Source organism: Nestor notabilis, unplaced genomic scaffold (genome assembly GCF_000696875.1).
Source record: "Nestor notabilis isolate BGI_N333 unplaced genomic scaffold, ASM69687v1 scaffold21445, whole genome shotgun sequence".
NCBI lineage: Eukaryota > Metazoa > Chordata > Aves > Psittaciformes > Psittacidae > Nestor > Nestor notabilis.
Genome location: NW_009929277.1, coordinates 19057 through 41185, shown reverse-complemented (window position 1 = coordinate 41185; position 22129 = coordinate 19057). Strand labels below are relative to the sequence as shown.

The 22129-nt window shown below is 40.9% G+C and overlaps 1 protein-coding gene across 1 annotated transcript in view; it reads right to left on the bottom strand.

The window, feature by feature from the left end:
* Positions 1–22129, bottom strand: part of POLQ (polymerase (DNA directed), theta) — a 53313-nt gene that overhangs the window by 13466 nt on the left and 17718 nt on the right. Inside the window, exons 10-23 of the mRNA XM_010014912.1 lie at positions 20269–20411; positions 18392–18601; positions 17479–17616; positions 15345–15538; positions 14907–15031; positions 13216–13459; positions 9237–12406; positions 8161–8304; positions 7401–7597; positions 5695–5935; positions 4074–4267; positions 2282–2419; positions 768–942; positions 169–304 (exon numbers count right to left, since the gene is read on the bottom strand). Of these exons, the coding sequence (XP_010013214.1) occupies positions 169–304; positions 768–942; positions 2282–2419; positions 4074–4267; positions 5695–5935; positions 7401–7597; positions 8161–8304; positions 9237–12406; positions 13216–13459; positions 14907–15031; positions 15345–15538; positions 17479–17616; positions 18392–18601; positions 20269–20411 (5449 nt within the window). The remainder of the gene's footprint in view (positions 1–168; positions 305–767; positions 943–2281; positions 2420–4073; positions 4268–5694; positions 5936–7400; positions 7598–8160; positions 8305–9236; positions 12407–13215; positions 13460–14906; positions 15032–15344; positions 15539–17478; positions 17617–18391; positions 18602–20268; positions 20412–22129) is intronic.

Genomic DNA, 22129 nt, shown 5'->3' with positions numbered 1-22129 from the left:
CAGGTATCACTGATTTTTAGGTATTTATTCCTTTGAACCTGTAAGAGAAACACCAAGGAACAAGTCACACTGACATGACAGCAGCCACAGGTGAAATCACTAAAGAGAAATTTGACAACCACATTAAGATCAGAAGAGTAGGCAGAAGCTTTGCTAAGATCCTCCTACCTGGCCCCAGAAACAGCACAAGAATTAACATTTCCATGGGCTCGGGAGGGTGGGCTTTCTTCAACCACAGTTGGCATTTCAATCTCAAAATCTCTTGGCACGTTCTGGATATTTGGCTCTGTGAAGGTTATTCGACCTGAGAAGCAAGACAAGGTAGAACTAAGTATGGGTCTGAAAGGAGTCTCTCTGACTTAACACAGCTGAACACCCATCTTCGTCTCCAAAAACCAAGGGGCAGGATGGCAGGACAGGACATGACCACTGAGAAAACTGAAGGAAAAATAACTTGGTTTGAATGAGCTTGAGATGGTTCCCCTGTAGCATTTCTGTGGCACTAATAAGAAACTCCTAAATCCAGAAGATGTTCTGGGGTCAGAGATTTACATGCTAATATATGCAAGAAATTAATAATACTGCTCAGTGAACACAAAAGCTATTTTAACACACCTACACTTTGAAATTTACATCAAATGTGTATTTCAGTATTTTCATTTGGTTTAAGTAGAGCAGGCTTGATTTTCCATCTTTTCCCATTGGAAAGCTGCCTCACATACACACACAAAAAAGTCATTAAGAAGTAAGGATTATGCACACTTTACCTGTAGTTGTGTGAGTCTGTGACACTGGATATATCCTTTCCATTCCTAATACAGAATTCAATCGCTTTTCCCTCTGCAGTGGGAACACCACTTTAGTAATGGCATTGTTGATCCTCCTCCATTCCAGTATCAGCCCTGGCAATGGGTGAAATTTCTTTAACTTCTCCAGAACATCCTTGTGGGGAGAAAAGGGCACAACTAAATTCAACTGCCTTTAAAGCTTGATTTAGAAAGTTTCTGCAAGGAAAAAGTGACTCCTTCACCCACAGTGAGCTTCCAGTGTCACTGCCTTAAAATGAAATGGATATCCCTTCCATTTATGCCACCTACACCTGGGCAATCAAAGCACCGTGAGACACAGCTGCAGTTTTATTACACAATCACTTCTCTTTGGGCTTTTGCATCCTTATCACCACTTTTAGTCTGCACCATCCAATAAATCATATGAAATGATCAAACAAAGCATCACTTGCCATAGGTCCCCTACATTGTCTCCTCTTGGTCAGCGTTACTGCTTCTCCTCCAACTTCTTCCGTATTTTTTCCCTTGCTCTCTATCCATACACCAGGAACATACAAAATGAAGTCCTTGACCATGCTTCTTGAAAGACAAAGCTGATCACTAGCAATCAAACCCTTCCAGTTTGATCAGAATATGAAGGGACTAACATGAATTTCAAAAGACAGTGGCACACAAACAACTCAAAATAACCTCATCCCTCCATATCACAAAAGGAGGAAATTTTCACTTTGCTTCTTGCTTTCTGCTCTGCCACCATCGCTGCACTCACTTCATCACTGCCACTTGAGCTTCAGAAATCAATACTTGTCTTCCAAGCACTGACTACACTGAACAAGGAGAAACTAAGAAAACAACACAGATTAATGAGTCCTGAAAACAGGTAACACATATATCTGCTAGTATCACTTGTCTGGCAAGAGAACTCACTAGCTTGCAGCAATTGGTATTAATGCAGCTCCACAATATTTATCAACTAGCAAGTATGTCAGTAGCCTTCACATATATACAAGCTTTTGATATACTAAATTTGATAAGCCATCAGATCAGCCATTCTGAAGACAAATTCTCTAAAGTACAAAATACAGATATGGTACTACCAGGCAGGGAAAATACTGGATTTATCACCATGGTATTTAAGTATCTTTCAGGCTGATGTTGAAAAATTCTTCTACTATTGGTTTTACAAAATTATTGTGCTATTTTGGTCTTACATGTGGTTTGGGAAATCAAATTCTGCCCGATTTATTCTTATTGAAGCCTGCTATTTATAGTCATGTCCTGACTACACTCAGGCTTAAGGAGACTAGGAGGAGCTAACAGCAGCTAACAGAGAAGGCAGAATCCAGTCTGAATTTCCAGTGGTAACTGAGGGAGCAAAAGGCAAGTACTTACTTTCATTTAAGTCAGTGTACCCAACTCTGATGGATCCAAGCAGCAAATGTGTGAAGTAAGAAGGAGTTATTTGTATAGACCAGAGCTTGGCTTTACTGTACCTTGGTTGTACTGAACTGCTTGCTTAACCTAAGCCTGTTTCCCTTAGCAGTTGTTCTTCTGGTGTAACCCAGAGTTTTCTTGTTCCCTTGAGCCTTCACATCTCCATTTTGTGGCAACTTCAGCTCCAGGAACAAAACCTGGAAAAGGCCAGCGTTTCCTTTCAGTTTCTGCATGCAACACCCAGGAGAACACAAAAAACAATCGAGCACTTAAACGACAGACACTGGTTCCAACCACAGAACAGGATGAAGTCTCCAGGTAATTAGAAAGCTGATGGAGGATCTCTGCCACCACCATCATTCCTTCTCATTTTAATTAACTACAAAATGGAATCTAAAACTCCCCTTTTTTTTAACACTTTGAGGTATGTTTTCAGAAAAGGTAATTACCTCCATCCAAGAAGTAAGGTTACTGCTGACAGGCAACCATAATCAAATGTGATGTTAAGATGACTAAAAGTGGAAAGAACATTGGTGAAAAAAAGAAGTGTTAGTAGGGAGCAGGCTTCAGAGCCACAGGAATGGCATAGGAGGAGGTGGGCACAAATATAGAATAGCCAGAATATTAATTTTCCTTAAACACTGCCAAGAACTGGAAAATGATGTATCTGCTCACTTAGTGACAGACAGAACATGGGTCTTCATTTTGCACTGATGTAGCATTATACACTATTTAGCAGCTATTGTGTTGCATTTCGCAGCTGGCAGAAAGGCATAGAAGCGGCAGAAAGGAATAGAAGGTTTTTTTCTTCCTCATTTATAGAGCACGAAATTTGTACTGATGCAAAATTAGAAGGGTAAAGCTCTACTAACCTACACAAGATACTTTACATGATTCCACATGGGATATGAGCTTCTGTAGTTCAGAGAATAGCATGTCAGAAAAAAAACTTTCCTTCCCCTTGCCCATGAGGAGGAGTGAAATTGCAGCCAAGCGTTATCTCAGGAGTTTCAACTCACACTACTGTCACCGAGCAAAACTTCTGCATTTGCAAGAAGGGAGAATTATTTCTGTGGAACTTCTTTTAGTGGTGGCTGCTTGCACATTTTGACTACTTCCATATGAAGTATAGTCCCTCAGGAAGCAATTAGTATATAGAAAAGAAAGAAATGGAGGAAAAAGCATGCACAGCAATTAGAATCTACTCCTATGGTTCCATGCAACGTACATTAAAAAGTATGTAGTAAAGTCCTTCAGGAATAAATGCATTGCTAATTTACACAGAAATCTGTTTCTTAGGCTTTAAAGAAATCAGTTCTATACCAGTTCTTAAAAACAAACAGTAGTTTATTCAGAACTTTTAAAGCGGTCTTTGCTCCTCTTTAGTGCCTCTGTAGGGAGCAGGGTAATAATGCAACTTATTCAGTACCATTCTTAGACTCAAACTACGTGGTATCACATCTGGTCTCATGTGGAGAACACTGGCATTGCAAAAAAACTTCTCTAGTCCTTCACCATTCACCCAAAATACTACAAAAGGCATTTAACTGTCAGATCATCTCATGCACCATGAGAAGCCGAGGTCCTCTCAAACACGCTTATTGCCACTTGGTTTCTATCTCCAACATGCTTACTTCCAAATCAGAATGATCCGTAATAAGCAGGAGACAGAGAGCATCTTGCAAGCTTATCACGAGCATAAAGACAAATCAACTTCAGCTCTGAGGAGAATTCAGTTTGCGTTTTGTCTTTTCTCCATAAACCGTCTGATCAAGAAGGCTTTTTTCTGAAGTCAGAGCAAAGCCTCTTGGGAGCAAAAGTTCTCCCTCTCCTGCTCTAACCCCTACATACCTCTGCAATGTCATCAGGGCTGGTCAAGGAGAAGCTGTGGCCTGCCAGCTGATATGCCTTGGTCTCAATCTCACTCAGTTTAGCTTGCATGACTTGTTTCTGAGTTTCATATGCTGTTGTGCTAAAGCCGATGCCATTCAGCTCCAGCAGAGCCAAGCAGTAATGGGTGGGCATCTCCACTTTAGAAAATACATCTGTAGTAAGTAAAAACCACAAGAAGAACTTCTGTAACCACAAAAACAGATCAACTGCAGAAAACGGATTCATTTAAAAACAATACACCTGGGAAATCTCAGGTTTTTAGATTCTTAATGTCCTGACATGCTGAAATACTTTAATACGGATTTAGTTTAAATACTTTTGTTTCTGGAATATTTTATAGTAAGAAATATTTCATAATAAGAAGTATTCCAGAACTTTTTATCACAAAAATATTTATGAGAATAACAACTTGTCTCCCCGCCCCCCCCTAAGAAATACACATCTCTTTGTACAATCAATATCTTATAAACCACAGACACACTTAATATAAAGCTTTCCAACTTGATGAACCTCAGAGCAGCTTCCAGAGTCTGAAGGGAGCCTACAAGGATGCTGGAGAGGGACTCTTCATCAGGGACTGTAGCGAGAAGACAAGGGGCGATGGCTTCAAACTGAAACAGGGGAAGTTCAGGTTGGATATAAGGAAGTTCTTTACTGTGAGGGTGGTGAGGCGCTGGCACAGGTTGTCCAAAGAAGGGGTAAATGCCCCATCCCTGGCAGTATTCAAGGCCAGGCTGGACAGAGCCTTGGGCAACATGGTCTAGGTTGGAATTGGATAATCTTAAGGTCCTTTCCAACCTAAACTATTCTACAATTCATTCCACCACCCACATCTTTTAAAAATGTTCTAAGGTCTAATTGTCACCATCAGAAATGATGTGGTAAACTTGCAAGGCTTCAGTAAGACTGGACCCTCATCTTAGGCTTTGGATACAATTCAGGGGAAAAAACCATAAAGCCAAGGAATAGTTATGTGCTTTTGGGATTTCTTATTTTTGCTTGCTTTTAAACAGAGACAAGCACTCAGCAAATATTAGTGTAAACACACTGGATCGTTCACTATGGGATCAAAACCTTTGTGGATGCAACACATATGTGGCAAACAATGCTATGTGGGCAGCCAAGAAGCAAGAAACCTCCTTCAGAAAACATCTGAGGATTTTAGGAATTGCTTCTGACAATGAAATGCAAAAGGTTTTTGAAAATTTTCATGAGAAACCATAGACAGACCCATAAGTCCCCTCAGAATGGCCAGAGGACTCACCTGGACACAGAGATCAGTTTGATTCAGAGACTTAAAGTAAGACTCTGCAATTGCTTTAACCAATGGAACTGGTGGATATTTGGGATGTACAAAATTTGATTTTAATATAAAATGTAATTATTTGGGTTTTTTTCCAAAAAACAGATTTACTTCCAAGGGAAGATCCCTCTTTTCTCTTAGCAAACGAACATTTGGACAGAGAATACACTCAGAGAAGAACTTCCAAATCTCCTCTCTTCACTGATCATTCAGCCTGTGGTAGGACAGCAACTTTTACCCTCCATCTTTGCCCCCAAGTGGAGGAGCTCTCTTTACCTGTCAGATTTTCCTTCTGTAATTCATTACGGAGCTGGTTCATGACATTGAAGCAAAGCACAGACTCTATTGCTGCTCTATAGCGCCCAGAATGATCTCTGCTGGCACTAAGCCCCAGGCTCTGCACCCCTTGGCCGCTGCCCACCCCTTCCAGTAGAGGTAGCTCGTTGGGGAGAAAGTTGGTCACCATGTTGTGAAGGGTACGTTCCTTAGAGCCAGAATCAAGCAGCCAACATGCAACCTTAAGAAAGGAGACATCCATGAGACCTTTTTTCCATTTTAGTCATCACACAATGTAGCTATTCAAGGGCGGGTTAATGCAAGGTCATAGTGCAGATTATTTTGTCTTCATTTGGCAGACAGACTGGCATAATTTGTGGAAAATTTACATGATTTCAGATAAAACCTTCAAGACGGCATAAGTCACTGAAAAGCTTCATTCTCACTCAAAAGTAACTGCATATTTGCAAGCCTTATCCCCTGTCAACTAAACACATATAGAAGTGTTGCCTGATGCTTTTTTCACTTATTAAAACCTAACACAAAAGGGATTAAATATGAAAACCAGAATCAAAATGTGTTTAATCTGAAAACTGACTTTGTAAAAAGCAGAATTTGCTATTGATCTAGAATATTAGTCAAGCTGAGCTCTCCTATGTTTTGCACATCAGCACTAGTACCAGGAATTCTACAAGGCAAATTTTATTCATGGTAAGCTTCATACCTCCCACTGTCTTCAAAGCAATTTCACCCATAGCTGTATCTCAAGTTCTTGTGTCAAAATAGGATGAAACATAGGTTTCTGCACTGTCTCTACCATGCAAGCAGAAGGTAAAAACCCCATATGTATATATAGGGTGGCAGGAGGGGTGAGTATGTATGTATTCACTGCATCACTAAAATGACCAAATATGAATATGACTTCATTTAATAAACAGTGAAGGGAAAGGTGCAACTTCTATTGCTGTTTAATTTTATCCTAAATATACGCGTCAGTATGAAAAGCTAAGTTTGTTCTTGTGTTGAATACCTTAGCTACTTACCTGCAGACTTTAATACTGCCATTCTGCTATCCAGCCCAAGCGTTATACAAGCTTTTAAAATCAACACTAGAAAATTCGATGCATCTAGAGCATTTCCTAACAAGGACAAGAAGAGGCTTTTACCTCTTGCTAGTGTTTCATTTGAGCTACAAACGGTAACCAAACCTTTTGAAATTACACGTATACTTTGTTTCATTTCAAGAAAATAGCAGTAGCAAGGTGGCCCATACTCACAGTGGGCAACAATTTGCTTAGAAAGTCTTCTGCTGTTAGAACCAATAACTTGACCAGAAGCTCTTCTGCCATTTCAGTACCGGGCTTCTTATTGCAACAAAAGAAGAGGTCAGCCCTGTCCACTGGCACATGGGAAAGATTTAACCTCATCCTCTCCACACAAGCAATCAGGTATGAAAGATGAATGTGTTAACCTGTCAGTGAACCTGCTCTGTTTCTCCTGCTGGCACCATGAACACAAACAGCAAAAGTCTTCTCTAAATACTGTTATAGATTTCCCACTGGAAGAAAATGTCACTAAACCTCCTGAGAGGTGGGAATATTCAAACCAAAATGACAGAAGGAACATAGCAGAAGGTATTCCCATCTTCCCACTTGTGTGTTTAAACTAGTAGTTTTACCCAAGCTAAATTTCTTAATCCCGCAAACCTTTGGGTCCTCAAAACTTCCTTCCAAGGAGATGCCACAAGCCATCAACAGCGTCTTGTAGTGTTGAATAAAGTCATACATTACAAGCGAGCGCTCCTGCTGGGGCTTCTTCTGCAGGTACAGCTGCAGATGATACAGTCTTTCTGTTATAGACAGGTTTTTGTCCAAAGGTGGCGGTGCCAAACTCATACTGATTTCTAAGGCAGGAAATACAAGCAAAAATCATCTTTATACCTACTGCGTGGTAAGAAAGGCAAGAGAAAAATCTTGAACGCAATCACCCAAAGCACAAAACCTACAGTTGGACTGTGAACACATAACAATAAATCTATATGGGTATTACATATTTTATCAAACCAGACAAGGCTCTGAAAACAATATGCTGTGTCTGTACTACCAAACATGAGGCCACAGACTGGGTTATATTGAGCATTCTAGTGTCATATTTGATCTGGAGAGCAAAAATTGGAAGAGGTTGAAAGAGAAAAGCAAGTAAGCTAACATTTTAGCGACACGCATGCTCAGCAGTCCAGTGCTTGAGTCAATTACCTGGGCTTAATATAGCGGCATAGGTGCCTCCACAACAGCATGTTGAAGAGTGTTGAAAACTTAAGACTGCTGAATAATCTAGCTAAATTACTCCATCACACAACTCAGCTGCACTTGGGACACTCAAAACAATTCCAAGAACCTGTCTACTGAAGGTACTTTCTTGACATGCAGTGTCAGGTAACACAGTGCAGCCTGTCCACTCACTTACCAGTCTGGTCTTCTATCTGCTGCAAAGAGATATAGTAGGCATCTTTTCCACCCCAACATACTGCCAGTCCAACTACCAAGATGTCTTCAGAGCCTTGGACAGGAAATCCGTCATCTTTAACTTGCATCCACTGAGGAGAACTTGCTAAAGAAATCATTGAGTTACAATTATAAAACGGCATCCATAAATACAGAAGAGTTTGGATACAGAATAACATCTGGTTAAGCCTAAATTTCTTATTTTCATTTTCACATATATGAAGAAAAATCTGTGTTTCTTTTTGGGGAAAAAAAATCCCAAACCAAAACAACTTAGAATAGCAAAACTGTCTCTTAACAGAAACAACCACCCAGAGAGCGTTCCTGCAAAACTCTGGCCTTTCCTGGCAATCTCATCAAGAGGTGAAAAAGAAATGTATTCCCTCCTTCCACTCTGAAGGACATTTCTCATTTGTCTGTCAAAAATGTATTTTGACGGGTAAGAAATGTTGTTGTAGTTATCGTTATGGCAATACATCAGCAAAGAATCCAACTCTGCTTAATCTTGTCATTTTAAAGGACAAAGCAGCAGCAGCAGCAGCAAACTCTATATTCCTGCAGGAAAAATGAAGCAATACTGCAACAACCCAGAGACCGATCTGAATTTCACACATGCACATTGAACCTTCGTTCAGAGGCAATCCCACAAGTAACTCAGTGGAAACCCCGAACGATCTGTACAGGTTACTGTTGAATATATTATTCATTTGAAAAGACACTAAGGCTTGTTTCTGACGTGGATAAAGGAACTGCTCGAGCCAGACACATTTCAAAATCTGATACACAATGAAACATTAAGAATGTTTAGATGCTCTCACATACAAGCAAGCTGCCAACACTTCATTACTATAACCAAAGACCTACTAATGAAGTGCTTGACCCCAGTTCTCCTTCCTCTGCTAATACTCAGCTGGCAATATCCAATTAGTATCAGTAATTGTCATCCTTTTTGCAATCCCCTTCCTTCTCCACTCCTGCTTTAAGCTGCAGATGCCACCCTGCTGTTCACAAAATAACACACTGGAACATGGAACTGACCTTTTCTGAATTTGCCACCGATTGTCGATTTGGGAGACAAAAGACATTTTGTCTTTTCACATGCCACTGAGATGGAAAATCTGCTCTTCTCCTTCCATTCTGCAACAAAAGTATGGAAAAGTGCTTTGTCGCTTGCGACATCAATAATAGTGAAACTTTCAGCACTTAAGGGAACAACTGGAGAAACATCCTGAGAGAGCTGCAGTGAAAAGCCTTGGTCTATAGTGGAATCATCTTTTATCTCATCAGTCTCAATTGAGTCTACACTTCCAAGATTGACCTGGAGTGTTTCTACCTGCTGCTCTGCATTGTCCTTGCTATTCTGCTGTGGCTGAATCAGCTGTCCTTCATGCATGCAAGTGACTTGCCTCTTCCTTGCAGATGTCATGGGGAGAGAAAGAGAACTCTTTGGAAAACGTTCTTTGTGGGGTGTTGGAGGAATAGGCCCGTTGTTACTATCTGGTGGAGCACAGAATGTTCTCTTGCTTCCCCTCAATGGAAGAGTTATGCAGTCTGTTTTCTGAAGACCGGAGTTTTCTGTTTCATTTTCTTTAACCTTGAAAGAGCTTTCCAAATCCCGGCAAGTGGGCAAAGGTTCTGGCGGACAACAGCCAGATTCAAAACCTGGATCTTGCTCTTGATTAACAATAGGAGCAATTAACTTTCCTTTCAAACGGGAGCTTACTGAAAGCAGTTCAATGCCTGAGGCACTAGGCCATTTGTCTAATACATCTTGCAATCCCTGGCTTAGTTCAAAAGAGTGGACAGTCCACGCTACTGGATGGGTTTTCTTGTCTAGAGCTTGATGGCTTCTCTGAAGCTGTTCACCTTGATCTCCTACTAAAGCCTTTGGATGAGGGTCACTGTTACAAATCACTGGGTTTCTTAATCCTAACTGACTGTGAAATGTAGAAGGAAGATCTTCCAGAAAAGACGGGGAGTTTGCATGATCCAAAACTTCAGCTATTATATCAGAGAATGCTGGAGACACATTGTTAGGCTGCACAGGATCCTCATGCTCTTTTTGATTGCCACTGCCACCAAATTTATTCTGAAGAGGCCTTAGTTTCTGCAAAAGACCATCTGCAGGAAGCAAAGCCTCTTTCTTCTCCGCAGGGTCCTTTCTGTCAGCTTCTGTGATGTGAACAGCTGAAAGGTCATTGACATTACCAAAGCTATCATCAAACAGCAAGCTATCACTCATATTCAGGCTTGTTTCAGGGACAGGGTGGCATTCTACTTGTACAATGTGCTCCCTACCAAAAGGAGAGGTTGCTTTATTAAGGTCTTTAGACACACTCTCTCCTTTCATTGACTTTTGGGTCTGGAAATCTTGTAGAAAGCTATGTAGCTGGGAGTCAGTCACTGAGAAATCACTTCCTTGAAGGAAACGTGTGGAGTCTCTTTCCTTTACTATGGGCTGTAAATTAAGGCTCCCAGACTCCAAAAATTTATTACTACAGTGCTGAGATGTGTTTCTTGTAATATTATTTGTTGTGATAAGACTCGATAAGCCCAGTTTCCTAAGTGTTGCAGCCATCCTTTCATCAGGAGCATTATCAGTCTGTGAAGTGCTTAGTTTCTTGGGGATTTCCTGCTGTGGTACTGCTGCCAGCTCTGAACCTTGTATTGCCTGATCTCCTGTGGTTCCAGATGCTCCCTCCTGTTTTATTATCATCTCAGTTTGAGTATCCAACTGGAAGCTATCTTCAAAGTCTCTACAGTCAGAAAACAGATGAGAGGATGGACCATTCTCAACTTCACCTGCATTGCAAACACCTCTGGATTTTACTAGAGAGTCTTTAGGATGAGTGTTGGCTTTCTGCAATGCTCCAGCTTGTGGCAATACTCCACTGGGCTTCTCACTCGGCTTCTCACTCCCATTTTGGCCACCATTCTGAATCTGAATATGGCAGGATTTATCCTGACCAGGACAAAAATGCAGAGGCTTCTGTATCCTGCTGCCAGAATGGAAATGCCTGCTTTCAGGATAGCTAGCAGTTACATTACCATGGTCTGTGTCTAAAGCCATCTGCTGCTTACGCATCATCATCTCAGCACATCTTGCATCTGTTTGCATTTTACTCATTTCATTCTGCTTATCATCCGTATTGTTGTTTTTCTGTGGCCTTGCACTGCCAGGTATTACCAGACTTCCTGCAGTATTGTGTTTCTCCACAATGATGTGTGGAGTACCCTGCAATGTACCACGTGCCTGAAAACACACCTTCCCCTTAGGCACGCCTTCATTGGTGGTGGTAGGCTCTGGAAATAATCCTTCCATTTTATCTTTCCTCCCAGGGTTCATTTCCCCCATCTGTACAGAATTTGAGACTTGATGACTTCCAGACCCTGTTTCCATAAATTTCTTACTATTTTGGTCTGAAAAAGAATTATCTATTGAGGTGGCAGGGTGGAAAGCAGGTGGCTTTGGTATGCCTACGGTAAGTGTATTTAAATCTTCAAGAAGTGACCTGTGCAGTTTTGAAGCAGTATTTCTGTTCCTAGTCTGGTTTAAATGCATGTCCATGCTTTTTAGAAATCTAGAGGCTGAAGACTTTGTTCTCATTGCTGGTGTTTTCGCTTGCTCAGTAGGGAGCTCTGGAATTGCTCTCCCAGAATCCATCTTGGGTTTGACCAGAGAAACTCCTCCTACATTTTCATTATCTCTGCATGTATTTCGCCGTTTCCTAGCACTGCACACAATATCATCACTGCCTTCCTCTGCTTGAGCCTGTCTCCTACCTGGGACTTCACTCTCAAATCTAGAGTTTTCTGTACTACTGCTTAGTTGCCTTTTGTGTCCTTTTTTAATGAGGGATAAGTTTCCAGTCTGAGAACCAAGGCCATTACAATGTTCAACTCTGCACCCTTTTTTGTTTAACACCCTCGAAGACTCAGAAGACTGGTCTCTACTCAATCCGTGCAGTCTGTCGTCCAATTCTGACTCACTGCTGATCACAGAAGATGTATCAGTCTTGAGACAAGACTCTGGGTTCCACTGAACTCCCATCAGTGCCAAATCCTGCTGCAGAAGTCCCCTGGCTTCATCCACAATGAGGGAAGCTGCTTCTCTTTCAGTTAAACCTTTCATTCCAGCCATCCAGATGCTGCGCACTGTCCGACGCTCCTCTGCTGATTCTTCATCTTCGTCCACAGCCCTACGAACACTATGGCAAAGGTAACAGACAGATGTAAACACTCATGCATAAAATAACAAGCAACAAAAGGAGATGGCACTGTTCTCAGTCCCATTTCATTTAGCTTCACAGCTTCCTAGCTTCACAGCAGCGCTATATCCAAAATATAATGCACTTAATAGGAAATAACTGGTTCAGTTTTCTATATGTGAATTGATGCTGATGAAAGATATTACTGCCTGCATACTCCAGAAGCATTCCCAGGTTTCTGTGCCCAAGCAGGTACCCTAGGTGAGTCCCACCTCCCTCTTAGGGCAAGATCCAGAGTCTGAATCAATCCTCCTTCCTGCACTGCTTTCCAAAGCAAGGAAACTTCAGGAGCATGAACCAGACAATTGTCATGGCACAGTCTAACAAGTGCATGATCAAGGAAGCTTGTCATTGCATCAACATGAAAATCACAAGAGAATCTCAAATGATATATGGTAATAAATCATCAACTCCTTTGATCGTATGGTGGAGCCGCCTTTTAGAGGCAGCAAAAGAAAAGCTTCTTCAGAAAGCATTAACAATTCACCCAAGACTAAACAGTGCATTGAAAAGAGGAACAAAAAGAAAATTTAGGTCTCACAAACTTATGTTGCAACTAAAAGATGCTTCTATTAATTTCAAAATAATCATGGAATGACTGTAAGCAGACACAGAGACCCACAAGTTATTTCTAACTAATGTTTGACACCAAGTATCAAAAGATCGCCATATTATATTACAGGTTTCATCCTGTAATCCTTCACCTTACAAACTCCTTTATTTGACTTGTGGGCTTTGTGATTTCTCACCTTTTAAATGGTACTGAATTCTTCAGAGCAATTGCCACCTCATCAGGACTGGCTTTAGCGAGATCAGCCACTGTGACAAAGCCAGCGTTGTAAAGCATCCTCGCACGCCGTGCATTCAGCAGAGACACTCGTACCAGGTCACAAAGCTCCCTGTGAACCCCAAAAGTGAGGCGGCTCTGGAACTGAGAGAGCAACAGCTCCATGTTGTGCCAGCCCAGTCGATTACAGAAAACCGTTACCATTCCTGGAACACAGAATTACAGCAATGCCTTAACAACTCCAGCTCCAGTTCTACCAAGCTGAATCCATTTTTCCCCCTCATCTGATCTGCATTCACTTTACATTTCTGACCTTCCCGTTATTTAGAGAAACTAATTCATGTTTACTATAACTATGACTAGGAACTGGTCTTGCAGAACTCAATCTAGAATTAACTAGTTTATCAGTGAGGTACAGATTCTGAATGACACTGCTTTTTCAAAGATGCTGATCTTGAAAGTGTGAAGCACATGCATGTCCTGTAACAGGAGTCAGAGGAACCACACACTGACGAAGACAGAAAAAGCAGTGGTGAGAGGCACTAAGAGAAGCCACAGATCTTTGAGGAAAGCCATCACTGATGTCCACAGGAGCAGAACTTGGCCTGTAGATCTTGGCCTTCAGTTACTGAGAGCATCACAGGAGGTAGCAAAGCCTGTGATAAAGGTTACAACTGCAGTTCCCAGCAGATGGAAGGTGTTAAAGAGCAGAGCAAAGATAGTTTCTTACTCACATGTTGCATCTTCAGAATATGAAAGTAACTGAAACACACATTTCTGACTACTTTTACAGTGATTATAGAATACAACTTTTATCATCTCTTAACTATATGTCATGTCAACAGTTCATTTTATTTCCAAAATTACTTTTGTGAAAATTACAAATACTGGGAATAGAGAATTATGAAACTGCTACAACAAAAAGTTATTTCTACTACCAGAATTAATTTGAACGACTCTGCGTCAGTTGGCGTGACCTTTTCATTTTGGGGCTTTGACTCACGCTCAACCCACATACAAGGTTTCGCAAATTGAGCTAAAAATGTCTTAAAAATTGAAGACCCACTTATGGAGTAATAGAGGACTTAGGCATATCTCATTCACATGGTGGGCTGTTACTTTTACTGCTACACAGCCCTCTTAAGGAAATGAAGTGCAAGGTAAGAGCTATCTGACCTCTTGTTATATGGTGATAAATGACCCAGAAACTACTCACATTGTTTTGAAAACTACAAACTTACACTTTCTGGCCAATCAACTTTGCAAGCAGGAGAAAGCCATGTTAAGTCTTAGAGACCCCAAACTTTACTTGTATTGAAAGATACTCTTCCCTGATAGAGCAACGCTTCAGGATGAACTTGTGCTTATTTCCACACTTCGTATTGAACAAACCATATTCTTGCACAGCACACAGATGATTTCCACAGACCTCAGCATGCTACAGCACTGCTTGATTCCACTCAGCTGGCCCCCTTCCCACAGCACACTCTGTGGTTCCAACTCAAAGCAGGGGCAACCACAGATGAAGTTATCAAGCTGGAAGTGGTCTTAGAAGACTGATTTTTGTTAGTACCACACTGTGGCAATCTTATCTGGAAGGAAAGAAAACAGACTAGCCTACAATTCCTGGAGAATTTTGTCCTGACAACTCACCTGCATAGGTGGCAGCAGATTGCTGCAAGGACTGAAGCTGGCCACGACTGCAGCCATATTTCTTCGTCATAGCCTTCAAGGGAACCTCACTGATTAAATCCAGAAGGGCAAGACTGGTGAAAAACCTGTAGAAGTAGTATACATGGACATAAAATCATTAACCAGGGCACATGACAAAATGTACTGTGATAGCATAGGACAGAATGGTACTATAGCACAGCACACAAAAGAAACAAAGAAGGTGGCTTGCAAAACTATCAGCACAAACATCTTATGCCAGCAGCGTTCTAAGCCCAGAGCAGAGCAGACCAGATCCAGCCCCTCTGAGCTATCAGCTCACTCAGCAAGAGAGCCAGATCCTGGAAACAGACACAAAGCCTGTTCACTCCACATGTTATAGCCTCTAATCTTTGCACAGTCACACCAATCTGTGGCTACCTTTTGTGGATGGCCATTTGTCTGTGCTGTTTCTCTGTTCTAGCTATGATTTTGCCCTTCACAGAGCGAGCCAGAAAACCTTCTTCAATCCCCACCAGCTCAGCCACACGTTTCATTGAGGCAGGCAGCTTCTCCCATAAACAGAAAAACTGGTACCAATCAATTGTGGTCCACTCCTCATACACTGGGGTGACCTAAAGAATGGGAGACAATGCAAAAACCTATTTCAGAGAAACAAACAGAACAGAGCTCTGGGTAAACAAAAATACAGCCTAGGGAATGTGGTTGGTGCATCCTACGCACTACTCAGAGCCACTGAGTCATAACCATGTACCCTGAAGAAAGTAAAAGCTCTTCTAACCCAGTTTCTTCAGTATTTGTACTGATGAGATCTGACTCACACGGGTACTCTAATGATTAATCTGGAATCTTGGTCAGGTTGCTCCCTACATCTAAGCCACTAGAAGATTTTTAAGTTTCATCTTTATTTTCTTTTAACAGAACTAAACTTTATGCTGTTTTTAACAAAACTGACAGATAGGTATTAAAACCAGTAGCAACCACACTAACCACTGCCACAGCATCTGATAAAGCAGGAAGGAACATAGCCTTTGCCAGAACTTGCTGAAGCTTTCATTTACCTGGAGTACACGAAATCTCAGCTTTGATCAACACTAAGAAAAAAGCCATCCAGAGCATTCAAACATTTTCAGACAGAAAAGCAATTCTATTATAGCTCAGTCAGCACAGACTCAGTGTCAGTAAGAGGAAACAAAATGTCTTCATATCTGTGTCGATATACTGCAAGATTAATGATTTTGAAACAACTAATAGTTCCCGGGGAATATTTAACATAACACAGAATACCAGATGTCTACATAGTTGTAAATCATCCATGCCCCTTCATCTGCTGATAAGAACAAATGTTGTTAAGGTTGGGGATTGTCTTTTGTTGTTTGTTGCTCTTTTTTGTTGCAAGTTCTTTTTTTTCTTTAAAGACTAGCAAATACTTGCTTTAATCCGCTTGCCTAAAATACAAGGTGCTGGAATTCAGTTTCCTATTTGTAACAAGTAAAAGATTCAAGCCTAAAAGAATTAAGAAGCATTACAGCAGATAAATTCTCTTTAGGCTATAACGAACACATGGAGAACAATTCTTTAAAAACAAAAAAAATGCCATAAAAAACAATCAAACCTTCCTTCACCCTTGGAAATGAACAGACTTGCAAGAAAGTGTTTCAGGCTAGCTAATGGAGGAGAATCTCAAGAACATTCTGTTCAACAGTGTATTTGACTTAACATTAGACATGCTGCATTAGACATGGGGGGAAAAAACTCTATTGCCATCACTGTCTTAGATTTATCAGCCTGGTAAAGAGAATCCACTTCATACTTAAGGAGGCTAAAGACAACTGTCAAGTTTTGGATGATGATTGTATGATGGGCCTCTGGCAGCCACGAATACCAAGATGTTCACTGCAACTCCACCTTGTTTCTTCACTAACCTTCACAGGTTCATGGCTTCCTCTCCAAAAGTCTTAAATAGCATTGCTTAGCTTAAGTGCATGTGCACATGACAAACTTTGGGACACATTCCCCTCGAAAGATTTATCATGCTTCTTCCTTTAGCCCTGGAAGCATCACCAGGAAATTAAACCAAATCAGAGATGAATTTCACTGCTACTGAACTGAAAAAAAGCCCACTCATAGGAAGACAGTAGTGTAGTTCTCTGAGGCTTTTTGTAGGCAAAATAGATGCTTAAACCCCAAAAGTTTTCTGAGCCTCCATAAGTAATCCAAGATGCAGCCTGCTTATCCCGAACACATAACAAACCGATTTCATGGAGCGTCTCAGAAAAATTATCATTATTCCACACACCCGAAATGTACAATGTTCTGAAATCTTTCAAAGTCAGGAGTGTATACCCATCTAAGCCACAATGGGCTTAGATGGGTATGCAGCACCTGCCTCCACAACACAAATTAAGGGAGCAGAGTAGTTCTGAAGGACATTCAATTTAGAAACTTTGCTTCATGAAGGATGAGCGAAGCTGAGCACAAAAAACCTCCCTACATTCATGAAGCCCTTGAGTTTTGGCAGGACAAAATACAAAACACAGAAGGAGGAACCTACCAGGTAGACAATATGTAGATCATTCTCCAGAACAAAGCTTTTCATAGCTCGCTGCAGGTCAGCAAAGATTTCCATGGCTTCAGTTGGTGAAAGAGAAGAGGAAAGAGTAGCTGAGCCAAGATGCGTTGGATGATAAACCTTTGCTGTTTAAAAAACAAAACAAAACCACAGAAGAACACTGAAGTGCAAGTTACCATCTCACTTTGAGGCTGCTAAGTATTTTAGAGATATCAATTCTACTCACTTTTCCCAACTGCTTTCTCAAGAAGAAATAGTATATTTTTCCATTCTGAAGGAAAATGGAAACAAATAAAAGGTTTAGACTTGCCTAAGTCTAACCCTGTCTTTCTCAAAGCCTGATCACAAGCTTCGATACCTCTAACTAGTCAGACTAACAGTTGTGATAACTCTCTGAAGTAAAACACTGGAATCCCATCTGCCATCCTGCCTACTAGTTTTTGAGTATTTTTGAGTATTTCTTTCTTAGGAACACAAAATATCTCCTATCATCTTATCTTAAAAAAGAGATGCAAACTACGTGCAATGGGGATTTTCACGGGGATTACCTGAGATTACTGTAAGAGTCTCATCCTTAGCCATTCTAAGAAATTCAGGAAAAAGTGCAATCATGTACACCAAGCAGCTCAAGAAGAGACTTGCGCCGTCTTAAGAGTGTACTGGTTCTTCTTGAGAAAGACAAAAATCACAGTCTACAGATAACGTGCAGAAATCCTGCAGTAAAAGTATGCCTTGTTTAAAGATATTTTGGGCATTTGTAGACTAGGATGCGTCAGTCTCAGAGGTAATAGGCAGAGAGGCCTTCAAAAACATGTGCATGCACAAAAAGTTAAAGCAGGTATAAAGACACCCTTCAGAAAGCTAAAATTTTCTTGAAACACATGAGAACACCAACATTACCTTTCACATCATTGCCAGAGTCCAGAACCTGAATGAATTCATTTTCCAGCAACCAAGCCACACAAGCCTCAATAGGTCCAGTCTGCATTTTGTCTTGTGCTTTGTCATTTCCACACTTGCCTTCTTTCAAGCTGGATGCAAGGAAAGTGCAAGCAGCGTAGGTCTGCACATCATCTGGAGTGTTGGCCACTCCCCCCACTATGATCTGTTGAAGACAACCACTTGTTCACATTGACAGAGAAGCAACAGGATGCATCACAGGTCAGAGAATCAAAGACATTGATCCATCAGATATCTAAGTTTTAAAGAACCAGTACGAGAGGGGAACATGAGGCAAAGCAACTGCCACCCTTTAAGCAAGGTTTTCTTTCCTGACAAGAAGTTAAGACACCTTCAGTAGAAGTAAAAGGACTAAGCTATGGGAAAGAATGAATTATAAACTCTTATTCTGATAGCAGACATACACATAGTAGCAATTTAGACTTGAGACTAGCCCTTGGCATTTTGCTCTGCCAACATTGTGGAATCCTTTTAAAAGGTTAGAACACAAAATGCAATCTTCCGAAGACATAAAGCAAAGCAGGAAGGAGGAGTTCTTCAGCATACTGAAGTTTTCTCTTAATAAATGTGAGTGTATACCCCACCATTGTTATCCTGATTGAAAGTGATTTTTTTCCCCCTGGATTTTGTTGCCTTTTGGTTCATAACTGTTTTTAATTTCCAAGTCACTGCCATGTGTGTGTCTTCCTTGAGATAGCAAGGTGTTTAAATAAGAACTTTCTTTCATGGTTTCGCTGGATTTATTTCATGTTATAAAGCAACACTACTGAAAAGGAACCCCCATCTTTTAGACGGCTCTTATGTAGAAAAATGCCTTTAGAAATTCCATTGGTCTGCTAAAAATTCAAAATCTCTGCAATCTCAAACAAGTTGTAAGTGCCACAGCAGCTTTCACAAGACAGTAGAAGTAGTACAGCAAATGAGCTGTATTTAAAGAGCCTAAGCTCAGTTCAAGACCAAAAGCAACTCTGGAAAGGCAGATGAGCTCACATAGGTGGAAAAAATGATCCTTTTGTCCCTTTCTACTCCTGTAGGAACTCTACAGAGGAGGGCAGGCTAGAGGGAGCAGATCAGGTACCACACCTGCTAGTTCACCAAAAAACTTCAATCATTTCTGTGCAAAAGAGGTAGATAAGTTAAGGAAGGAAATAAGGGACCTTCCCAGGTTCTACAAATGTCTTAATGGCCCAATTCAGTCTACAAAGTCTCTGGGATCTGTAGTTTACAGGCATCTCCCAGTTAACACTGTCAGGTCACATCTGCAGAGTAATGCTTCATGTACCGCTGTGTGTAGTTTACATGCAGACAAAAGAAACTTCCACCACCAGAATTAATAAAACTCACAATGTATGTGGAACAGGGTGCCCAGAGAAGCTGTGGCTGCCCCATCCCTGGCAGTGTTCAAGGCCAGCTTGGACACAGGGGCTTGGAGCAACCTGGTCCCCTGGAAGGTGTCTCTGCCCATGGCAGTGGGTTGGAACTGGACAAGCTTTAAGGTCCCTTCCAGCCCAAACCGTTCTATGATTGTATCATTATTTCTGCCTGAAGTTTGAGCATATCTAAATGCAAAAGCAAAGCTTAGTAACCCTTGTTTGAGTGTGCTCAAGTCCTAATCTGCAGCAAGCAGAGACTGAATCATACTGAACAAAATGCTGAATACTGAAGCAAGCTGGGCAGACCCAAGTAATTTTCTTCTGAAGCTGCTTGGGCTGACAAGGGAGGAAACAGAAGAAAAAGAAGGTGCACAGAAAACATCTGATGGTCTCACAAAAGAAACTATCCAGTTCTAACCCCTCTCTGCACGCCTTGTACCTCCAGTATTGCTCTTTTCATACTAGAAGCAACACCTTCCCCTTCTCTTCTAAACAAACAACTGTGAACAGGCTTGAGAGATCCCTGAAGTAGAGCAGTTCCTTTTGATCTTTCTGAGGGCTTGCAAACTAAAATGCTCTCACCTACAGGGAAAAACAAAAACAGACAAACAATGACCTACGTATCACCTCTTAGCAGTGTAACAGCTTTTCATCAAGAACGTATTCATGGAATGGAAAACCATAGGTATTCTTTAAATAGCTGAACACTAAAAAAAGAGAAATACCTTTGCAATCTTGAACAGTGTATATCCATTGATATGCAAGAACTCCACGGATATGCAATACTTAAGCACTAAAAGTAGAGCAAACTTAAAGTTACATTATGCTGCTCAGGGTCTTGCCAAATCATCTAAGGAGATTCCATAGCCTCTCTGTTCAATTGCTTTGCTGCTGAACAACTCTTGCTTGTTGTTCTGGAATGGACTGGAACTATAACATAAAGTGGCATCAATTTTTCTTCTACGCTGCATTATTAAAGTGAAAAGATTCTCAAAAGCAGGAAGAAAACATAAAAGCTGCACAGCACTTCAACAGCTTGGCTAAGTCAACCAGCTTCCGCTCCTGAGGTGAAATAACACAAACACCAAAGTAATTCAGAAATCCAAAATTATTAATCTAAATAACTATGCATTCTCTGAACGTTCATATATGCACATACACCCACACACACGTATCTTAAGTATCCTGAATGCATACTTAAGATCTTAAGTATCCTGAAGAAAAGTTTCCACTGAAAATACATCTAAATATACCTTACCTTAAAATTATCTGAGACATCATTAAGTGAATCTCTTAATTACCCATGGAAAATGTAATGGTCACATAAAGGAGATCTTTTCAAGAAACCCAGAGGGTTTACAGAGGGTTTAGTGTGTGGTGTCTCTGCCCGTGGCAGGGGGGTGGAACTAGACGATCTTAAGGTCCTTTCCAACCCAAACCATTCTGTGATTCTATGATTCTATGAAACTAGGTCCCTGGGAGATTTAGCCTAGTCAGGAGCTTTGCCTGTTGGCACAGGATAAATGAATTACGGGTAGGACAAGCTTGCCTTTGATTAAGAAGAGAGCATTAGATATGATCAGCTGTACAGTAATGTCGTGGTTCAAACCCAGCCGGCAAGTGTTATCAGCGTTGTTCCCAGACTGAAAGTCAAAAACACAGCACTGCACCAGCTACTAAGTTGATTAAGAAGAGACTGCTAGATATGATCAGCGGTAAAGTAAATATTATGATAGGTTTCTGATAACTTCTTCAGATATAAGGGCACGCTGTCTGGACACCAAGGTGCTTTTGGTAGTGGGTATTTTAGTAAGATCTTAGGAATGTTAAGTTATGATAAAATCATAGCTGTGGTAATGCTACCGTAATTAGCAAATCCAGAGGTAATGAAAACACAACTGCACTTACATTTAATGAACAGAATAAACAGACCAAATGCAGTGTAGGTGAGTAACGGAATACAGCTTAAACATGATTCCATAAATGAATTACATAATGAAAGGCATGCTCAGAGGATGTGTCTCTGGGATCTTTTTCATCCTGCCAGGTGAAACTTTTAACATCTGTTGACCATGTACTTTTGCCAGAGCTGAGAGTACAGAAGATAAACTGCCTGTTTTGTGAATGTAAAGCTTGTTTTGATTGCAGCAATAAAGAACGTTCCCTTATTTTATAGTTGGGTTCTGATATGACCTCCAATTCCCCCTGAAAATGTTGACCCTTAAGTGTGATAAATGTAACAGAAGGTGGGTATCCACTTGACTCTACATTATCTGACAGTCACTCAAGACTTGGAGGAA